Source organism: Microcaecilia unicolor, chromosome 1, assembly GCF_901765095.1.
Source record: "Microcaecilia unicolor chromosome 1, aMicUni1.1, whole genome shotgun sequence".
NCBI lineage: Eukaryota > Metazoa > Chordata > Amphibia > Gymnophiona > Siphonopidae > Microcaecilia > Microcaecilia unicolor.
Window position 1 is genome coordinate 310,174,747 of NC_044031.1, and position 23,729 is coordinate 310,198,475.

General features: G+C 42.8%; 1 protein-coding gene across 1 annotated transcript in view; it reads right to left on the reverse strand.

Moving 5' to 3' along the window:
* The window catches only part of LOC115477442 (GRB2-related adapter protein 2-like), a 147,682-nt gene that overhangs the window by 19,363 nt on the left and 104,590 nt on the right, over positions 1-23,729 (reverse strand). The window contains 1 exon segment of the mRNA XM_030214359.1: positions 12,870-12,961. Coding sequence (XP_030070219.1) covers positions 12,870-12,961 — 92 coding nt within the window.

Here is a 23,729-nt window from a genome sequence, read left to right on the forward strand (position 1 = left end):
CACCTCAGTGCCGAGACTTTCGGCCTTCTTGTCATCCACAGCCTTGTTCTTCTTGCTCCTTTTTTTCTGTGGTTTCCCTGCCATTTGTTAACTAAATTTATTTATTATTTATTTGTTACATTTGTATCCCACATTTTCCCACCTATTTGCAGGCTCAATGTGGCTTACATAATATCGTAAAGGCATTCGCCAAGTTCGGTAGGGGACAAGTACAAAAGATGTTATGTTGGTATAGGGAAGATAAGATTCAGTCACATGGGGTTAAAGGTAGACAGATATTTGTCCATATGCTAGGCTATGTTAGCCGGAGTGAATAATTGTCCAATTCCAGAAAATACGCAATGGATGGAGGTGGAGAAATCCCCAGGCCCTGAGAGCAGAGTAAGATGTGCCTACACCTGCTCAGAGCATCATGTGATCTCTACTGGAGTAACTTATTATAATTTTTGACTAGTTTTTGGAGGCAAAAACCTACTTCCTTACGTTAGGACAAACATACTATTAGAGTAGTATACTGTCCTGAACTGAAGAAGTAGGTTTTGGTCTCCGAAAGTTAGTAAAAAAATGTATATATCCAATATAAAGATGTCACCTTATTTTTTGCTTTTTTTTTCCCCTTTCCTTTATATTTATTAACTTTTAAAATGGACTAACACATCTACTGCATTACTTATCCTCAATTAAAAATAAAATTATTTTTTCTACCGTTGCTGTCTGGCCATTTAATTTTTCTAATTGTTTTGTTCCCAGTCTCTGGTTACTGCTTTCCTTTCTTCTTTTAACTTTCTTTACAAGGGTCTCCTGTCCATGTGTCATTTTTTTTTCTCTTCTGTCTTCGTCACCTCTTCCACTATAACTGACTCCAACATTGATCTTTTCCAGCTCCGTGGGTGCTGTGGGTGTTTGAGCACTCTCAAAATTGAGCAAACTCTTTGACTTTATCCAGGGAGGTGTAATTTCTATTGGGTTAGCATACCCAAACATTTTGAAAAGTTGACCCCTATGTCCCCACCTATCCAGTCTTGCCCAATTTCTCTTTCTTCCAGCCTATAGCCTCTGTCTCTCTCCCCCCCCCCTTATTCAGTATCACCCCATCTCTGTCAGTCTCTCTCTCGCTCTCTCTCTCTCTCTTCTCTCTCTCTCTCTCTCTCCCTCCCCTCTCACCCAGTCTTGCCTTGTTTCTCTCTCCCTTGCCACCTATCCAGTCTTACCCAATTTCTTTCTCCCAAGCCCAAAGCCCCATTTCGCCCCCCTTAATCAGTATAGCTCCATCCGTATTGGGCCTGCTAGAGGATTGAGTTCAATGTATAATATGTTTGCTTGTAATCGTATCTATCTATCTATCTATCTATCTATCTATCTATCTATCTATCTATCTATCTATCTATCAGGGGCGTAGCCAGACCTCGCAGTGGGAGGGTGCCACAGCCCTAGGTGGGGGGCACATTTTAGGTCTGCCGCCCCCCCACCTCACCGCTCCCCCTCATCTCCTTGTCACTCCCCCTCACCTTCTCGCCACTTCCCCTCACCACCTCATCGCTTCCCCCACAAAAGCAAATACCTTTGCTGGAGCCCCCGCCAGCCGAAGCCTTCTTCAGCACCAGTCTCTGGCGCATCTGCGATCGCTGCCCTGCTCCTTCTTCTTGCTGATGTCCTGTGCACGCTTCTTTACGTGAAACTGAGCGTGCACCCCCAGTGTGCATCATTTCCGGGACTACAAAATTTTTTTTCATTTTTGTAGTGACAGTGCTTACCCAGTAGTAATTGGAACTGCCCAGTTACCGCCAGGTTAGCGCGAGAACCCTTATCCACCACCATGGGTGGCGGAAAGTGCTCCCCTTCGAAATGGCCATAAGGCAAGTGGTTTCACTTACCGCACAACCATTTCTTTTTGAGAAAAAAGACAGCCTTTTACCCACTACAGTAAAAGGGGGCCTCAGCGCATGTTAAAAAGGCCCCCTTTTACCACAGTTTATAAAAAGGACCCTTTAACTGCTTCTCGCATGCACAAGTCCCAGCCTGCTGCTCTGAACTGGAAAGAAGGAGCGGAGAGTAGCAGCAGTCTATTACTTGGCTGGTGGGGCTCAGCATCCCTACCAGCAAAGTAAAAGAGAATTCAGGAGATGGCCCGAGCCCACATTTTGGGAGCCAGTTGTTAAAGTAGCCACGGTGGGGGGCCCTACTTTAACAACCGGCTCCCAAAATTCTTACAAACAACAAACAGCTCTGGTGAGACCCATGAGAGCCGCTCCAGCACACCACTGACATTACTACATGCCAGAACTGTTGAAACATTGAACAGCAGGTAGTTTTCTATTTGAAGTTGCTGACAGAGCTTTGGTCTTGTCTTACAAAGCATAATACTGCCACCTACTGGAAAGAATTAGATATAAACCATACAAGAGATAATATCTGGGTAACAATTATCCAGAGGGGTTGATTTGATTAACTTTAACTGGATAATTCAGCAGACTTAATCAGGTAAGTCCCACCACTAATGTGTTTATGTTTATTAAAATCTTGATATACCGCCTGGGCTGTCGTGCAGATCACAGTAGTGTGCATAGTACAATAACATGAATAAAAGAAGAAAGGAACTCTAATTTAAAACAGGAAAGCAGCAATAATATTTAACAAAATCTACACATCAAGTGTTCAAAGACACACCGTGAAAGTCAGGGTAACAATAACCCCAGGGCCTCCCAATAGTAGGGGCTGCCTGTAGCTGAACCCTCTCCCTCCCCTGCAAATCTGTCATCCTTCCTTTCCCTTCCTCTGCCATAGCAACTCCACAGAAAGCCCGTTCCCCTTGCTCCGGGTCTCTCTCTCTCTTTTCCATTCTGCTTCCCTCCCTCCAAGTCCATCATCTCTCCCATACCTCCTTCGCAGATCCAGTGCCTCTCCAGCCCCCTCTGCATGTCAGGCACCCCCCCCAGCACCACCACTCCCACTGGTCCTCAGACCTGTGGTGGTCATCAGCAGAGGCAGCTGTGAACACAGGCTGCTTGCAAACTGGTCTCACTAGGGCTTTACCCTGGCCACCTACGATGTTTGATAAGTAGTAGTAGTAGTAGTAGTTTCCTGTGGGCGGGACATGGTGCAAGGGAGGATAGGGTAGAGATGATAGACTTAGTAGGAGGGAAGCAGAAGGAAGAGAAAGAGAGAGAGCAAGACAGAGAGAGAGAGAGAGAGAGAGAGAGACCCAGAGCAAAGGGAGGAGGAGAGGATTATGTACCTAGGAAGAAGGAAAAAGAGATGGAGAGACAGGAGAAGAGAGAGAGGAGAGAAGAGAAGGGGGAGAGGAGAGAGGGAGAGAGAGGAGAGAGGAGACCCAGAGCAAAGGGAGGAGGAGAGGTTATGTACCTAGGAAGAAGAAAAAGAGATGGAGAGACAGAGAGAGAGAGAGAGGAGAGAGAGAGAGAGAGAGAGAGACCCAGAGCAAAGGGAGGAGGAGAGGTTATGTACCTAGGAAGAAGGAAAAAGAGATGGAGAGACAGAGAGAGAGAGAGAGAGAGAGAGAGACCCAGAGCAAAGGGAGGAGGAGAGGTTATGTACCTAGGAAGAAGGAAAAAGAGATGGAGAGACAGAGAGAGAGAGAGAGAGAGATCTAGAGCAAAGGAGGGGAAGAAATACTGGATCTGGGGAGGAGGAAACAAGAGGGAAGAGAGAGGCAGACCTGGAGCAAAGGGAAGGGGAAAAGAGGGGGAAAGATGGCTGGACTGGAGGTATAGGGGGAATCAGAAGGGGAGAGACATGTGGACCAATGAAGGGAAGGGATAGAGATGCCAGACCATGAGGTAGGGTCAGGGGTGGGGAGTGCAAGGGAAGAGATAGGGGAGAAGCTGGACATGCGCAAAGTTTTATAGATAAGGTTCTCACATTGCGGCCTGCTACTGTGATTATGGTGGTTCCCTCTGTATTGGCTTATTCTGTTGTCAACTTAAGTGTAGCCATATTATCTTCGTTTTGTTTATCTGATCAAACAGATATTCACAGAGCTCTAAAGGCTGTGAGAACCTAACCTGTCATGTTCTGTGTGCCATTTCTCTTCCTGTCTTATAGACTTCCTGCAGTCTATGATCAAAACTAGCTTGGAAACCTGCACAGTCCCTGCCCTTGGAAGGTCGCAAGTATATACCCTAAATTGAAAGGGAACATCAAGGATGCCATTGTTCCAGTCAACTATCGCCTTATATCCCAATTACCTTATGTTTCAAAGATAATAAAATATATTGGGGACGATATTTAGACTGCGGGAGTTAGCCTGGCTTACTCCCGTGGTCACAGTTAAACCTGGATATTCAAAGCCTGGCCATTTCCAGTGACTACCACTGAATATCCAGTTTATTTTTGGCCAGTTAGAATATAACCGGCTATGTTGATATTCAGACTTCTTCTAACCAGCCAAAGATACCCACATATTCATGCAGCCAAATAGAGCCACTAAAGTGGGGCTGAAAATTGTCGGCCGATATAACCAGCTATCTGCTAGCCGCTAACCGGTCATTTTCAGTGGTAGATAGCCAGCTATCCCCCCCCCCCCCAAACTGAATATCGCCGGATAGCCGATTAAATGCTTTTGAATATGGGGGGGGGGGGGGGGGGGATTGTGTTGATGCAGCTAGCTGATTTTATTGATAAGACTGATGTGCTGCATCCACACCAACTTGTATCCTCCAACAAATGGATCAGGGTCCTTAGGTGATCCTTCTCTCATTAGATTTGTAGCAGCGATCAATTTAGTGGATTAGCTCCTCCTTTAGTGGAGGAGTAGCCTAGTGGTTAGTGCAGTGGACTTTGATCCTGGGGAACTGAGTTCAATTCCCACTGCAGCTCCTTGTGACTCTGGGCGTCACTTAACCCTCCATTGCCCCTGGTACAAAAAATAAGTATCTGAATATATGTAAACCACTTTGAATGTAGTTGCAAAAACCTCAGAAAGGCAGTATATCAGTCCCATTTCCCTTCTTGATAGATTGTATGCTTTACAGGTTCATGATACAGATCAAAAATATGAATTTAGGGTAAGACAATCTACCACATGCAGTACTAGGAATGTATTTATTGCATAGTGTGCCCATGTGATCTGATATATTTTGGAAGGAGTAGCTGCTCGATTAAGATTAGACTAAAAAATGAACATAAATCTTGAGTACATACAGAGTCCCTTCAGGCCCTTTTAGTAGAGCATTGGGTGGAGAAAGGACATTCGCTGCAGGATTTCAGGTGGCAGGTTATTGACCAGATAAATGTAGAGTGGGAGGGAGGAGACATAGAGAGGGTACTTAATTATCGGGAACAGAACTTGATTTTTAAATTGAACACTATCACTCCTGCGGGGCTTAATTTAGAGATAGAATGGATGATGTTGCTGTTCAGGAGCTCTATGATTGGTCTCTCGTCTATATCACATGATCAGCTTGAGGGAGTTAAAAGCCATGGAAAAAAACACCGCCACCATTTCAAAGCTGTATGTGTAAGGGGCTGAGAAATATTGGCACTGTTTAAATTAGGTAACTTTATGATTATCTTTTGATGGCAATAATGGGGTGGGGATATATATTAATCTCTGTCTTTATTATTGTAGGGGGTGTTCCTTGAAACAGCTCCAGGGCGAAACATAGTCTATCTCGGATTAAATAATCCCCTGATTAACTGATAATGAATTCATCCTGAGATATGAGTGGGTGAAGCCAAGGCAGGGTGGAGCAGGGCTGGGGGTTTGTACTAAAATCTCCCTCTCAAAAACTGGGACCCTTTGGCAGCTCTGTCACAATGTCTTAAAATCTGTAGCAGGTCAGAAAGGTTCCAGGTCAGTGGCCCAGCATGACCCAGCAATATATCACCACTGTGTATATAGACATAATTTTCGTCTTCCCACCAATTTTCCTAAAAAAAAATCAGATCTACAAATGAGGGTTGTCACCTGACTGTATGTGATAAGGAAAAGGCCAACCCAGTCTCAACTTTTACCCTGTTGCATGCATGGATCTGTAGTTCTGATGTTCTCAGGAAACTCAATGAGACAATCAGAATTTCACATCCTTGCAAGCAATGTGATAGATGGAACCAGATGGGATACATCTGAGGGTATGAAAAGAACTTAGAGAAGCCCTGGCGGCTCTGCTCTCTGACCTTTTCAATGATTCTCTACAGTATGGAGGAGTCCAAGAGGACTGGAGAAAGGCAGATGCCATCTATCGCCACAAAAGCAGAAGTAAAGAGGAGGTTGAGAACTACAGGCTGGTTAGTCTTAGTGGTGAGTAAATTAATGAAAATGTTTTTAAAACAGAGGATAGAGAGGTTTCTGGAATCAAATGGATTGCATGACCTGAGGAAGCAGCTTTTACTAAAGGAAGGCCTTGTCAGACTAATCTGATTAACTTCTTTGTGACTGGGTGACCAAACAGTTGGATTTAGGGGGAGCACTAGATGTGGTGTACTTAGATTTCAATAAAGCTTTTGACATGGTTCCACACAGATGACTGATAAATAAACTGAGTGCCCTTGGTCTGGACCGAAAAGTCACTAACTGGGTTAGAAACTGGTTAAGTGTGAGAACACAGAGGATGGTGGTAAATGGAGTTCACTCGGCGGAAAATTATGTTACCAGTGGTGCACTGCAGGGTTCAGTCCTTGGCCCGGCTCTTTTTAACATTTTTGTGAGTGATATTGCGGAAGGGCTGTCAGGTAAGATTTGTCTCTTTATGGATGATACAAAACTCTGTAATAGGGTAGATATCTCTGATGGCGTGGATAGCATGAGGAGGCTAGAAGAATGGCCAGAAATTGACAACTAAGATTTAATGCTAAAAATGCAGGGTCATGCTTTTGGGCTACAGAATCCCAAGACAGCATATAAGTACATAAGTAATGCCATACTGGGAAAAGACCAAGGGTCCATCGAGCCCAGCATCTTGTCCACGACAGCGGCCAATCCAGGCCAAGGGCACCTGGCAAGCTTCCCAAATGTACAAACATTCTATACATGTTATTCCTGGAATTTTGGATTTTTCCAAGTCCGTTTAGTAGCGGTTTATGGACTTGTCCTTTAGGAAACCGTCCAACCCCTTTTTAAACTCTGCTAAGCTAACCGCCTTCACCACATTCTCAGGCAATGAATTCCAGAGTTTAATTACACGTTGGGTGAAGAAATATTTTCTCCGATTTGTTTTAAATTTACTACACTGTAGTTTAATCGCATGCCCCCTAGTCCTAGTATTTTTGAAAGCGTGAACAGACGCTTCACATCCACCTGTTCCACTCCACTCATTATTTTATATACCTCTATCATGTCTCCCCTCAGCCGTCTCTTCTCCAAGCTGAATAGCCCTAGCCTCCTTAGTCTTTCTTCATAGGGAAGTCATCCCATCCCCGCTATCATTTTAGTCGCCCTTCGCTGCACCTTTTCCAATTCTACTATATCTTTCTTGAGATGCGGCGACCAGAATTGAACACAATACTCAAGGTGCGGTCGCACCATGGAGCGATACAACGGCATTATAACATTCTCACACCTGTTTTCCATACCTTTCCTAATAATACCCAACATTCTATTCGCTTTCCTAGCCGCAGCAGCACACTGAGCAGAAGGTTTCAGTGTGTTATCGACGACGACACCCAGATCCCTTTCTTGGTCCGTAACTCCTAACGTGGAACCTTGCATGACGTAGCTATAATTCGGGTTCTTTTTTCCCACATGCATCACCTTGCAGTACCACTTAGGAGGAGAAGTACTTCTGTGCTCAAAAGAAGAGTGAGACTTGGGGTTGATCGTTTCTGATGATCTTAAGGTGGCGAAACAGGTAAAAAGAGTGGCAGCCAAAGCCAGAAGGATGCTTGGGTGGATAGGAAGAAAAATGGCCAGCAGGAAAAAGGAGGTGATAGGCACCTCTGTATAAGCCTCTGGAGAGGCCACAATTCGAGTACTGTGTACAATTCTGTAGGCCGCACCTTCAAAAAGATATAAACAGGATGGAGTCCGTCCAGAGGGTGGCTACTAAAATGGTTAGTGGTCTTCATCATAAAGCATATACAGACTCACAGACCTCAATATGTATATTTTGGAAGAAAGACAAGAGAGAGGAGATATGACTGAGAAATATCTCCATGGCATAAATGCACAGGAGGCAGATCTTTTTCAACTGAAAGGAAGCTCTGGAACAAGAGGGCATACGATGAAGTTGAAGGGGGATAGACTCAAAAGTAATCTAAGGAAATGCTTCTTTTTACGGAAAGGGTGGTCGGGCATAGCCAGATGCCCAATTTTGGGTGGGTCTGGGCCCAAGATGGGTGGGCAGAAGAACTCCACCTTGTCCCACAAATGATTTGGTCTCTCCCTCTCTCACCTGCATGCCATATGGTCTCTCAAACATCCCCCCCTCCCCGTATACCTTTTAAATAGCAGATTTTCACTTTCAGCAAGCAGCAACTAATACACACTGGTTATGTTGGCCCCACAGCCTTCCCTCCGATACAACTTCCTGTTTCCGCATAGGTGGGAATACATCAGAGGGAAGGCTGTGGGGCCGGTGCGAGCAGTATGTAACAGTCGCTGCTCGCTGCAGGCAAAGATCTGCTATTTACAACGTATGCAGGAGGAACAGTTGTTGGGAGTTTTCGGCTGATGGGGCTTGGGGATCTCTGCCAGCCACATCATAGGTGTGCTGCTACTTGGTGGGCCTGAGCCCAAAGTGGGTGGGCCTGGGCCCACCCAGGCCCACCCTTGGCTACGCCACTGGGGTGGTGTATGTGTGAACAACCTCCTGGTGGAGGTGGTGGAGATGAGGGCTATTTCTGAATTCAAGAAAGCATGGGGCAGGCATGTAGGGTCTCTTAGGGGGAAGAAGAGATAGCAGATGATATGGATGAGCAGACTGGATATGCCACATGGCCTTTATCTGCTGTCATTTTCTATGTTTCCATGTAAGTAGGGTTGCCTGTTCCTTATGACACAGAGGGGCCAGTGCAAAAAGCTTTGTCATAGAGTCATCTTTAAAAATGGCAGCATTCTCCCCTGTGTGGAGCATACTGGGATGCATTGGGCACAGCCAGTTTGCCATATAAAGGAATTTTTCCCTTAGGACAGACTGAGTCCACCTGGTGCATCCCAATGATTTTTAAAGATGGCGGCACTGGAGGTAGGGTCAAGTGGGCATTGTTTCTGCCTCTTAAGGCATGATGGGAGGAGTACCTGTAGGAAGGGTTGGGTGGGTGTCCCTAGACACCAGGGATTGTTTTTGGGGAAGGGATGGTGATACTAGACATCAGTGAGTTGGGGAGGGGTAGGTTTGAATCAGGGAGGGAGTCAGGAATATTTGCAGGAGGGGGTCAAATGGGTGGGAAGGGTGCCACTAGACACCAGTGGCTATTTTTTTAGTCACGAGGATGGAAAGGGAAGGGAAGGGAAGGGAGGGTGCTTCTAGACACCAGAGAATGGGGGGGGGGGCAGATACCAGGGATAATTTGTTTTATCAGGTCAGTAGGGGGGGAATGCAGAAAGGTACCGGGGCAGGGTAGTCAGGTTGGGAGGAGAGAAGGGATGCTGGCAGACTCTTAATCAACTCTTATATGCTGCCCTGGACTTGTAATTTTTCCCATGGTAGCTGCACGGCCACAAATTTTTTTTTTAATTGTGCATGCTGTGGAATAGCTAAACACTGCATTTGAATGAATTTTAATACAATGTGCAGTCAGGGTTTCTGCAAGAGTTAACACTTGCGCTGAAATCCTTTTTGCATTGCTATCCCACAATAAAACACTGTTGAACCCACAGTAATTGGACAGGAAGATTTCTGCATTGGCTCTATAGTCAGAAGGCAAGGGAATAAAGGTAAATCTGAGAGTGGCCTAGTGGTTAGGGTGGTGGACTTGGGAACTGAGTTCGATTCCCACTTCAGGCACAAGCAGCTCCTTGTGACTCTGGGCAAGTCACTCAACCCTCCATTGCCCCATGTAAGCCGCATTGAGCCTGCCATGAGTAGGAAAGCACGGGGTACAAATGTAACAAAAAATCATCCAGTTCCTTATAACCGGAAGCCAGCTGGTAACCTTTCTTACACACAAGGAGGGGAGACAATAATTTTTTGCAGGTATAGTAGTGAAAGGAGGAAGGCTAAAAATGGAATTGTGAGACTGAAAGATGCTGTGAACCACTATGTGGAAAGTGATGAGGTAAAAGCAAACATGCTAAACAAATACTTCTGTGTTCATGGAAGAAAATCCTGGAGAAGAACCACGATCAGATGGCAAAGCTACATATGAGAATGAAGTAAACATCACACTGTTCATGGAAGAAGGTGTTTATGAACACCTTGAAAAACTGAAGGTGGACAAAGCCATGAGACCAGATGGAATCCATCCCAGGATATTGAGGGAGCTCAGAGAAGATCTGGCAGGTCCTCTTAAGGATTTGTTCAATAAATCCTTAGAGACGGGAGTTCTGTGGGATTGGAGAAGAGTGGATGTGGTCCCTCTTCACAAAAGTGGTGACAGAGAAGAAGTGGGAAACTACAGGCCGATAAGCCTCACTTAGGATATTGGAAAAGTACTGGAAGCATTGCTGAAGGAAAGGATAATAAATTTCCTGGAATCCAGTGGGGTACAAGATCCAAGGCAACATGGTTTTACCAAAGGTAAATCATGCCAAAAAAGCTGATTGAGAGAATTGGATCGAGGACATGCACTAGATGTAATCTACTTAGATTTCAGCAAAGCCTTTGACACAGTTCCTCATAGGAGGCTCTAAAATAAACTTGACAGGCTGAAGTTAGAACCCAAAGTGGTGAACTGGATTAGAAATTTGTTGCAAGACAGATGCCAGAGGGTGGTGGTCAATGGAATTACTACTACTACTTAACATTTCTAGAGCGCTACTAGGGTTACGCAGCGCTGTACAGTTTAGTAAAGAAGGACAGTCCCTGCTCGAAGGAGCTTACAATCTAAAGGAATTCACTCGGAGGAAGGAAAAGTGAATAGTGGAGTACCTCAAGGATCGGTGCTGGGGCCAAATCTGTTCAATGTATTTGTGAGCGACATTGCCGAAAGGTTAAAAGCTAAGGTTTGCCTTTTGCAGATGATACCAAGATTTGTAATAGAGTGGATACCCCGGAGGGAATGGAAAACATGAAAAATGATCTGCAAAAGTTAGAAGAATAGTCTAATGTTTGACAATTAAAATTTAATGCAAAGAAGTGATGCATCTGGGGAGTAGAAATCCAAGGGTGCTGTATGTCCTAGGAGGTGAGAGGCTGATGTGCATAGACAAGTAGAGGGACCTTGGGATAATAGTATCTGAGGATCTGAAGATGACAAAACAGTGTGACTGTAGCCAGAAAGTTGCTAGGCTACATAGAGAGTGGCTTAACCAGAAGACGAAAGGAGGTGTTGGTGCCCCTATACAAGTCATTATTGAGACCTCACCTGGAATAACAGATCTTTTCCAGAGAAGCGGAATGGTAAAACCAGAGGACATGAATTAAGGTTGCAGAGTGCTAAACTTAGGAGTAATGTCAGGAAATTCTTTTTCACTGAGAGAATGGTCGATGCCTGGAATGGCCTCCCGAGGGAGGTGGTAGAGACAAAAACGGTGAAAGAATTAAAAAAGGTGTGGGATGAACACAGAGGATCTCTAATTAGAAAGTGGATGGTATTAAAAAAAAATCTTAAATGGCTGCATGCATGTGGACCTGTCAAATGGCGCTTGGATGGCGACTCTGACTGTGAAAAACTAAGGCTGGTGTCAGACAGACTTGTACGATCTGGGTCCTGTATATGGCAATCCGGTTTAGGATGGGCTGGAGAGGGCTTCAATAGCAACTTCAGTAGCTAAAACGTGAGGACAGTACTGGACAGACTTTTACGGTCTGTGTCCCAGAAATGCCAAAGAAAGACCATGATCGAGTATTTTATATCACATTCACTGTTGGTTTAATCATGAATTGATAATGAGTTGGACTGTTGGGCGACTGGATGGACTGTTCACATCTTTATCTGCTGTCATTTACTATGTTACTAGGGCCAACCTGTATTTTGAGTGTATCAGCCAGCTGTTAGCACTGCAATCAACAGAAGCTGTACCAGAGAAAATGTTCACATGCACACATGCAATGTCACGTACAATGGTCTTGTTAACAGGATCATTTCAGTGGTTCCAGGGATCTATGTGATTACAGTTTAAACAGTTCTAGAAATACCAGCTTAGTCCAGAAGTCTCCATTCTTCATTTGAGCTAGCCAGGGGCTGCTGAATACCATATAGACATCTAAAATGCTGCCCAAATCCCTTCAAAAGAATTTTTATCCTTTCAAGTGTTTCCATCTGAACTGCTGTGTTAAGCTTCAAAGGATTCCTCATTAGCACAGTCGGGTTAGTTTCTGAAGACATTAAGCTGCAGGCTCAACAACCGTAATAGCAGCAAATATAAATCTTGGAGTAACTAACTAGAACTATTAGTGAAGGATAAAAAGCCATAAAATGCCTCCCTTACTCCGCAACAGGGCTGGCTAGGCTGACATATTCAGTTAGAGTGCTGGATAGCTTTCTGGGGCAGGGCAGAAGGGGGGTAGAGGAGGGGGGAGCTCCAGACAGAACCATTAAAGCACTGTTTCTGTGTTCTAGTGATCCTTTTGCTTTGGTGGTTTCCTGGGCATCAGTGCGACCAGGAGAAGACTGCAGAGTCAGCACTACTGCTGTGCTACATCCTGGGCAACCACTAGATGTCAGCAGAGTAGCATGTGTCTTGATCCTACTTCAGTCAGACTGGAACACTAAGATTAGCTGTTGGGCATGAAAAAAATATACAGAAACATCCTGAAGGCAGTTAGGGTACAGAGATGTGGTCCACTGTGTTACATTGTTATTAAACTCACATGGGTATCTGTAACTCAATGTAGTTCTTAGGGACGAATCCCTCGTAGCTTCGCAGCTCTGCCTTGTACCAGTCATCCTGGGAGCTCAGAATCTAGAAGAAACAGAAAAAAAAAGGAATTATCATTCAGCATTTAGGATTCCCTTCACCAAACATGCTGAAGAAAAGGAATAATGATCAGAAATCTGACTGGCAGCAGCCAAGTTTCTCAGGGAGGTACGTTAACTATGGGGTCCTTTTACTAAGCTGGGGTAAAAAGTGACCTTAGCATGCACTTATGCAGGTTTTTCCCGTACACTAAGGCTATTTTTTTTTACCCCAGCTGGAAAATGGACAATTTTTTATTATTTTTTTCAATTAATGTCCATATGCTAATGTTGTCATTAGCATGCGGCCATTAAAAAATATTACCATGTCAACACTTACCACCAGCTCTTTTGCAGGCTGTAAGAGCTCATGTGCTAATCTTATGCTAATCAGTTAGCATGCAGTAATGTGCTGATTAGCGCAGAAATGCCAAGTCTCCCCTCCCCCCCCAGACATGTCCCCTCCACGATAAAAAGAAAAATATTCTTAGTGCACAGATTAGGAAATTATCACAGGATGCTTGAGCGTGTCCCGCAGTAAGCCATTTTAAGCTGTGGTAAGCACGCAGAAGTGCTTATCACATCTTAGTGAAAGGGTTCCTATGATTTTTAGTCAAGCCTTTGAGGCACCTAATATAAGTTATCAAGGGCTGAAATAGCAAATGTTCTGCAGGGTGGGACTGAAGTGCATTGGCCGAGTTGTTTGTGGTGAGGGGTCCCAGGACTGGAACAGCAGATGCGCAGGGCAAGACTTAGGTACATTAGTAGAGCTATGAGGGGGGGTGGTCTCAGTACTGAACAGCAGAGGGTGCTGCAGGTCAGCATTGAAGTGCATTCGCAGAGATGTTTGTGTATGTGTGGAGGGGTCCATGTACTGGAATAGCATTGGGTGCTGCAAGTCAAGATTGAAGAAGCTTTGGCAGAGCAGTATGTGTGTGTGGCTTGGGGGTGGGGGCAGGGGGGAGGGGTAGTAAAGTCCTCTATTGGAATAACAGAAGAGTGGCACAGGTCAGGACTGAGGTATATTTACATAGTCAGTACAGTTTTTTCCTTAGAATTGTGATGACTAAAATTCTCAACCTGTTTTTCCATTAACAAATACAAATAAACCCACTGCTCTTATGAAAAATGCCTTTGGCTCTAAATAAAGAGATCTACTCAATAAAGCCATGGGGCTGTAAGTTAGGCTCGAGGAAATAGAATAAAGCTTGTGTTTTTCTTGGATTTTTACACACCTGCCTGCTTTTTCCCACTGACACTATAATTGTCTGAGGGGATTTATTTTTTGTTAATTAAAAGCCATTAAGGCAGAGGACCAGAAACTGAAGGTACAGCTCTATCTGTATTCCTGGAGAACTTTGATCAGGGGGCACTCACAATGCAAACTGGCTTTTGCTTTCAAGGCAGGTTGATGGATGAGGGCTGTTTGCAGAATTCAGATTAACAGGGTTTCTGGAAGACCTTTTTCATTGTTTTAGTTGTAGTATTAACCCTTCACCTATCATAGGGGCCCTTTTACTAAGCTGTGGTAAAAAGTCGCCTGTGCTAGTTTGGGTGTGTGAAATTAGCGCACGCTGGGCCACTTTCGACCGCGACAGTTAAAAAGGCCTTTTTTTTTAATGGGGCGGAAAATGCCCGTATACTATTTATTCATTTATATTTATTTATTTGTTGCATTTGTATCCCACATTTTCCCACCTATTTGCAGGCTCAATGTGGCTTACATTGTACCGTGATGGCAATCTCCATTTCCGGTAGAGAAATACAGAGTGGTGATTGCGTTAAAGTTCATAAGTAATAGAATGATTTAGGTAGTCTAGGAGGAAGAATTAAGTATTGTCCAGTTCTGGTATAAGTTTCGTTGTGTTGCAGAGTTAACAGTAGCATGCCTATTTACTTGGTGGTAAGAGCTCAAGTGCTACTCACACAGTAATCAGTCAGTGCATGGAAATGTGGCCACGCTGCCAATTACCGCCAGGAACGCCTCCATGGTAGAAAATGAAAATTATTTTCTACCATAGGAAACAGCACGTATCTACTTTGGAATTACTGCCGGGTGCCCGCACTACCCCAGAGGTAGTGTCAATTTAGCATGCGCTACCCGCGTGTTAGATCTACCGTAGTTTAGTAAAAGGCCACATAAAGGGGCATAATCGAACGCAAACGCCCATCTCCATGGGCGTCTATGTCTGAGAACGGGTACGTGAAGGGGCGGGCCAGACCGTATTTTCGAAAAAAAATGGGCACCCATCTTTTTTTTCGATAATATGGTTTGTGCCTGGCAAATGCATCGGATTTGTGCGGATTTGAGCTGGCTGGTTTCGTTTTTCAGCGATAATGGAAACCGAAGGCGCCCAGCTCAAAAACAAACAAATCCAAGGCATTGGGTCGTGGGAGGGGCCAGGATTCATAGTGCAGTGGTCCCCCTCACATGCCAGGACACCAACCGGGCACCCTAGGGGGCACTTGTAACAATTAAAAAAACAAATTAAATACCTCCCAAGTCCATAGCTCCCATCCCTTGGGTGCTGAGCCCCTCAAATCCCCCCCAAAACCCACTGCCCACAACTCTACACCATTACCACAGCACTTATGGCTGAAGGGGGGCACCTACATGTGGGTACAGTGGGTTTTGGGGGCGGTTTGGAGGGCTCCCATTTACCACCAGAAGTGTAACAGGTGGGGGGGGGGGATGGGCCTGGGTCCACCTAGGTGAAGTCCACTGCACCACTAACAACTGCTCCAGGGACCTGCATACTGCTGTGATGGAGCTGGGTATGGCATTTGAGGCTGGCATAGAGGCTGCCAAAAATGTTGTTAAAGTTGTTTTTTTATGCTGGGAGGGGGTTACTGACCACTGGGGGAGTCAGGGGTGATCATCCCCGATTCCCTCCTGTGGTCATGTGGTCATTTAGGGCACTTTTTTGGGACTTGTTTGTGAAAAAAAAGGGTCCAATGAAAATGACCCAAATTCGCGCTAAAAACGCCTTTCTTTTTTTGATTATCGGCCGAAGGTGCCCATCTCTCCTCGGCCAATAAACACGCTCCAGTCCCGCCTTCACCACACCTCTGACACGCCCCCGTCAACTTTGCCCGTTTCCATGACAGATTGCAGTTGAAGACGCCCAAAATCGGCTTTCGATTATACCGATTTGGGCGCCTTTGCGAGATGGGCGCCTATCTCCCAATTTGGGTCGAAATCTGGGCGCCCATCACTTTCGAAAATAAGGCTGATTATCTGCTAATCTGTAGGGTCTGAAATACAGATTGAAGAATGGACGTCCTAGTCTATTTTGTTTTGTTTATTAGTGTCTAGAAATTAAGGGGTCCCAAGCCCCCTCCCCAAGAAGGCTAGGGTGACCTTAATCTGACTCCATCCCTAAATAGCCCTAGAACTGGGGCAATCAGGGGGTTGTGAAGTTCTAAGAGGAGTTGCTACTGAGAGAGACACTAGAGCTAAGGAAAAGGTACCAGCCTTATGACAAACTGGAACCAGATTACAAGTTATACAATGCAGTGAGAGATAGCTGCTGGATGCAACAAAAGCATTTATACTTACAGCCTTTCATCATTAAGTTAAGCCCACAAATCATCATTTGGAATAAGGATTTTATTTGCACAACAGACTTTAATCAGGTACATTCAGCAGACAGATTCTGGGTACAACCGGACAGAGCTTCGCCGTCTGAGATAAGCGTTGGGGCGGATACCGAAGCTATGGCAAATTGTCCCCTCTTTTATACACAAACTCTCCATAGAAGTCAATGGTGAGATACCTAGCTCTCAATTTCTGAGATGATACTTTCCCATGCAGTCTTATCAGCATGTTTTGAGAAGCTTTGAGATAACAGTTCCACAGCTGTCTGTGTCGCAATACTTTCACACCATCTTAAGAACCCTGTATAACCCTGTATAACCCTGTATAACCTCTGTTGCCTTTTATACAAAACTAATAGACTCCATTTTGCTCATCTGATTTAAAGTGACAGTTGTACCAGTTTGTGTCAGGACTCATTGTTCAGACCTGCTTTTTACAGATTCTGAAATATTAAATCATGTACTTGTTATTTGGCCTAGTCAGTACTTCTTCAGTTATTTTAGCTGTTAAAGGTATGTAAATTGACCCATCACTATTCCAGTGGATGGATCCCAAGCGGGGACACATATTAACTTACAGGAAAAGCAAGTCCTTGCGCAGCCAGTCATAGATTTTTAAACCTGGCTGGTATTTTTACAGCCTGAGTCCTAAAATCTGGCCTTCCCACCCTTCCGGTGGGCATCCAGTGAGGGTCTCTTGCTGTACTATAATTATACATTCCCCACTTGTCACCCCCTCTGAGGAGGGGTGACACAAAGCTCGTCAAGCTTGTCATCATCCATTCCAGAAGGTGGCAAGCTTTCAAACGAGAGGGGGAGTTTTGCTCTTATGGATTGCTAGCAGATATTATGCCAGACAGAAAACTTCATTCTTAGGTGGTATATTTCTGGGCATATGGAATTCCCTTTATATTACTCAACCCCTTGGGCCTTAATCTTGATGTTACCCCTCTTGAGGCGTACTCAAACCTGTAGTGATAGAGGTTTTATGAATGGGACAAAACCATGAGTTCATCTACAAACTCTCATGAAGTATAGGTCATACTAATACTTTCAGGTCTTTCTATGACTTCTATTGTATCTGTTGCATAGTACATAGGGAGATAATCTAATGTATGTATCTCAGTAGTCTTGAGAAGGAACAGTGGTTTCGATTAAGCATTGTTAGGGTGGCTCAACAAATATATAGTTAGTATTCAGATTGCAGGCTGTTTAAGGTTGTAGGTATTCAGAATCCTTAAACAGGTCGGAATTCTTGGATCTTACTATTACTCATCATTGGCATCCAATCATGAGCACTAATAAGTGGATAGCAAGTATGAGGTTGCCTCATACAGCAAAAATGGTATCAAAGGTTATGCATGGATCTTGACATATGCATAATGACCTGGAAGTATGGGAAGCATTTTATATATATATCCATTACCCCACTTGCAGCTTAGTCAAACCTACAGGAAGACATGCAACGTAAGTAAGTCTACATCAGAGTTAAACAATTGCATAATTGGTTGATACTCGTATCTGAGCAATATCAACTTCCATTCAAATTACATAAACAGAAATAATAGGGAAACTCTTAGAAAAACAATTAGAACAATAAAGAACAATAAAGAAAATAATAGAAAAATAAAAATAAAACCTTTTCAATATCTAGACAGGATTACTGCTAAAACAAAACAAAATATGAATCTATAATGTCCATAAACAGCAACAGTAGTTCTCAAATTAAGTATCAGTTCTAAAGTCTCTTTCATCGATCATGGTTGAGGCGGTGGAAGCGCTGAAGAATCTGGACGGAGATCTAACAGGACTGGGTTTTCAGGCTGGCCTGTTGAAGGAAGTGGTCGGTCTTGAGATGGTTAGGCTGGTAACATCTGGTTCTGCGGCTGAGTAAACCTGTATATCTTTCACATGGACCCGAGACTTGTGGTCCAGTAGTTTACAAGGTGTAAAGATTATTGCTACAACCTTGGGGGATCTAACATCATTTGGGCTTGGATAGATCTTTATTCTAGGCATACACCATCATAATCAGTCCATCAAGAGCCAGAGGCTGGCAAAGGAATAAGCAAAATAACTGTATGCTTGAATGATACATTGCTATATTTTAGTGGGCATAATCAGTGTGAATTGAATAGAGATGAAAGACAATGTAAACATGGAGAAAACAGTGCTAATTACGTGCAAAAGCAAAAGGGTAACCAGAAGGGTTCAATAATGAAAAGCCAATTTACATAAATAGCAATAGTATATATGAAATTATATCTACAAAAAAAACAATTAGAATTTAGAGATGATGGTAAATGTTCAATTATTGATGTATGGAGGGCAATGCGTTGCAATTTATCGCCAATAGATATGGAATCTTCACCTGTGATGACTACCATTCACCAAGGGTTGAGCCCTCAGCTGCAGGAGGCCAGCAGGACTTACGAGTTAGATGATTCAGAAAGAGAGGTAGAGGCCAAAGCTTTTTGTAACTCTAATAAGTGGAGAGCCTGTCTCTTTATGCATCTGTTGAAACTCACGCTGAATAATATCTTGTTTCTCACACCAGGTAATGTTGGTGTCTGTGCATCTGTCTTTTAATTTAGCGATTCTTTGCTGCAACATAGCCTTCAGATCAGATACATTATCGGGTATCTCTTATTTGCTAGCAGTCGTCTCCTCGGTAAGGGACGTCATCTGGGGAAAGGCAAAACTAAAACCGACCAGTAGTGCAATTTATGTGGTTAAGTTATTGAAAGAAGTCAGAATGCTAGGAGGCGGGTCATGGGTATAAATGGGGGCCAGGAAAGAGGCTTGGTAAGAAACAAAGCATCGAAAATGAAAAATTATAAAAAATCCCCAAAAAAAAGATAAAATATATAAAAATAAAAATAAAAATAAAACAAAATATTATACATCTGAATTGCAGCAAGGCGTATTCAGACGACAATGCAAGAAAAAGGTTCCTCGAAAAAGATAAATGGAAGAAAAACATTAAAAAGTGCAGCCACTTGATTGACCTTCACATAGAGTTTAAGTAACCCTTTTCAGTCAGTCAAAGAAGTAGAGAGAAGCATATCGCTTTAAGACAAAGCCACCATGTGGTAAGAGTTAGTTGAAGCAAGGTGTTAGTTAAATACACAAAGCATAAATTCCAGGACCGCTGCACACGAATAATGTACACCAGTTCTTCTCACAATCACTCACAGTGAAAGACAGAGAGATAAAAAGAGCAATAGTTGCTGTTTTGAATAGAAAGGAATCAGAAAGTGGAGTGTATATGTCTGAAAGCTTTACCAATTCTCAGTCCAAGAATATTACAAAATCTATGATCAGCGCAAAATGCTCCCCCAAATGGCCAGTTCAGGGGAATATTTTTCGCATTCATTCCATATAACGGATAATGGTTATTAAATATTTCTTCTTTCTTAGACAAGGAAATAATGAAAAGCTTTCAGATGTCATAGAGAGATTTCAAAAATGAAGGCTTTATATTCATGAAAAAACTAAAGAAGTGAATGTCACATCAATTTAAACATCAATTTAAACAGCGTAACAGTTAAAGCAGAAAACATTTTAACAATGAGCAATACACAGCTTTTATTTAAAAGGGATCCCGTATAGAGTAAAATGGCATAAATAAGTCAGTTAAGGTTTATATAAAAAAAACATAAAATGAACATCCTCTGGGGATCGCTCTTCCCTGCAGTTGATAAGAACTCCCCTGGGAAGGTATGCTTAGAAACAAATAAATAACTTGCTGACTTAGTTAGGTCATTTGTGTGGTACCATAAATATACACTTGCAATTAAACCTAGAAAAAATAAAATAAAGACATGTTATCTGTACTAGAAACAGAAACATCACATCAATATATATACAGAGAAATGGTTTCTGGATCCTAAATGAGAAGCTGAGTAGTGTGAGTAACTGAGAGCAACAAAATTAGATCGGGTTCGGATTACGTCCAGTCATTATGGGGCGGTTAATATTGATCCCTAAATCTGTGGTCACTGCGGACGGTGTTGATCCGGGTTCCACAAAGGGAATAGCCATCTATTGAGGATCTGATAGTGAAGATGACGGGTGGAATCGGGTGTATATGTGTAAATAAAGTTTAATAACCTTTGCAGGGTTTTGGTATTAAAGGTGCCGTTACGGGGCCACGAGAGTCCAGGCTGAAACTTATTCCAGGAATGCCATATTTGGCAAAACTTTATAAGATTTATGTGGTCTCCTGGGAAGTGATTTATCACTCTCTCAAGAGGCAGCATAATGAATTGGGTACCAGAACTTTGGTATGGTAGAACACCGATATCTGGGTTGTGTCAAATTGTATTGGCAAATCTATAAAAGTCCTTTATACTCACGCGTCTTCAAGAGCGTCCCAGCAACGGAACCCAAAGACATAAATTACTAATTGGCGGAAAGCCCTATGCTTTTGCCGCAGGTTAAATAAACAGACAATTGAAAGCCACAAAAGTGAAAAGAAAATAGAGCAGAAGAAGGTTAGTGTCGGCTATTATATATTTATACTACTCTATCCCAAATTAACAAATACTACTCCCCAGAGTGTGCTTCTAAAGACAGCTACAACATGCCTGCCAAAAACTACACTGGTAATTAGTGGCCATGGGCTCCAACGCCATGATAGAGCCCCCAAAAAGGGACATTGCAAACACTCCCAAAATGAACTCAAAAAACCTGCGAATAAGGTCCTCTGAGTCGAGGAGCAGCGGTCCAACGGGTCCCGCTGATTAGCTACAACGTAATCACCCCAATGAACCTTAAGTGGCTACAACGCACGCAGAGAAATAAAAATTTTATAGGTTAGGCTCTCCCGCGTATACAACTAACCATTTCTAAACAATTTTAAATACCCGAGTCAACCTGTACACAATCGCAACGAAAGTCGTTAGACGTCTCTTTATTAACCCCGCGCTCATCTATACAAGTAACTCATAGGTGGGCAATAATGCCGAAACCGCAGGCCACTCCGAAAAATGGAATGGAAGTCTGCTCAAAATCTAATAAATGAGATACCGTCATCCATTGAAGGAGCACCCTCAATGGATGTAAGTCCCAGACATCGGTATCAAACCCAATGGTTATAGCGTGACACTGGTATATAAGAAAACAATAAAAGTATAGTATGTCCCAGGGAAAAGCCCCTGAAAATTACTATAGAAGTGATAGAAAAATAGAGAGAGAAAAACGAAATATTCCAAAGCAAAACAAAACAAATGTAAGCTCTTTGGGAAAGTCACAGTCATAAAAAGAGCCTTTAGTTGGAACACCTTAGTCAGGACAAAAAATGTGAAAAATTCCACGTTCATCATTCACTAGACAATATATTTTCCACTCAACAAACCAGGAGAAGGAAACTCAAAAGCATTAGAGCGGAACAGTAATAATAAGAAAGCCTGCAATACAAGGGCAAACAGTACAAATAAATTCATTCATACCTGTAGTAAAAGAAGAAAACTAATTAGGAAAGATAAGTGTACATATTATATGATAAAAACTGGGCCTACCTAATTTGTAATGTAAGGCAAAAATAAGCTGTAAGGGTAGGTTGGAAGCTGTATATGAAAACAAAATATAGACTTTAAACAAGACATGAAACTACTACATACTATAATAAGAGTAACAGAGGAGAACCATATATGTAACTGGAAAACCGATTTCAGCAAAAGGCAAGAAAATGTATATTAACAAAGACATTATAACATGTGTAGTCCGGAGCTATACCCCTAGAATAAATGAAATAAAGGTAAATACATATTAAATGCTTTTGGGGCGGGTACCGGATAGGTTGGAAGTCGCATCTAAACAGGAAAATATAAGAGAAGCATATAATTCAAGAAATTGTGAAACAGGACACTAGAATCATTGTGCAAATATGACAAGTTAATACCCATAAATATGACAAATTAATACTCATACATTCAGAAAAGGAACATAATAAACAAAATAAACCCCAATGCGATGGCAGGAAGCTTTTGTGGCTAAACAGGTGAAAGGGGAAAAGAACAAATTAAAACATGTGATTCTTACATTAAGAACTTCCAATGATACGGCATAAAACATACATACTAATCAGTGACTGAAATGATATGTCTAAATGATGACAAACAGAACAGCTGCAGCATTAGAAGGAAAGAGAAGGTGGGTTGGGTTATATATGCATATCTATTAAGGTAAAAGCAGAGAAATGCTGCTATATAGTACATAATACTCCTATTATCATATTATTTAAAAGCGATTGTCATTCTCAGGATGTGGAAATATACATCCGGAAACATTTAGAACATAAGTCATTACTGCAAGTGTTTAAAATAAGCCAGTGCAATAATAATGCAAGCAATAGAAACTGATGGGCGGGGACAGCACAGCGCCTAGCTTATAACGGGAGCAAGATATAATCCATATAGCGTCTAAGCAAATTTCAAATAGGAGAATAAATAACAAACCTTAAGCATTAATTAAAAGTATAACATTATAAATTAAAAGGGTGTGATAACAACTGCTAGGGCAAGTACAAATTTAATAAAACAACTGAAAATAGTAGCCAAGAGACTATCAAAATTAAAAAGGAATATATTTAAATAAGTGGCAGAGAAGAGAACGTAACCTTACAGACAGACAGGCTATATGTAAGAGCAGGAAGCATAGTCAGGAGAAAAGAAGGGTGCCGTTGCAGTACAGGGCGAAAGGTTATTACCGGAGATTATTAGAAACAGGATAATACATTCCAAAGCTAGAGATTAACAGATACGAGAGACAGAGAGGGCAGAGAATGGAGGGGAAGTTATTTATAAAACAGCCACAGAAAAAGAGGAAAATAGACAGCTATGCACTTGTAAATGGGGAAAGCAAAAATACAGAGAAATGAGACTGCAAGTATAGAGCGAGAGGTCTCAGTCATAAAAAGCTGAGAACTTGAAAACAGCCGTCGAGAGGAAACAGACCTTTCCTTTATTAGAGAGAAGTAAAACAAAAGTGGCTAGAGAGCTGAACGCCGTAATCGGTGCATCCAGCTAACGGTGAAAGAAAGTTATAAATAAACAAATAAAATAAGGAGACATACAAGCGGGTACGAGGGACACACTCCGAACAGCAATCTTATCAGGGGTGTGCACAGAACGAAACTGTAACTGTGCAGTTTTAAATAGAATGCAGGAAGTGTG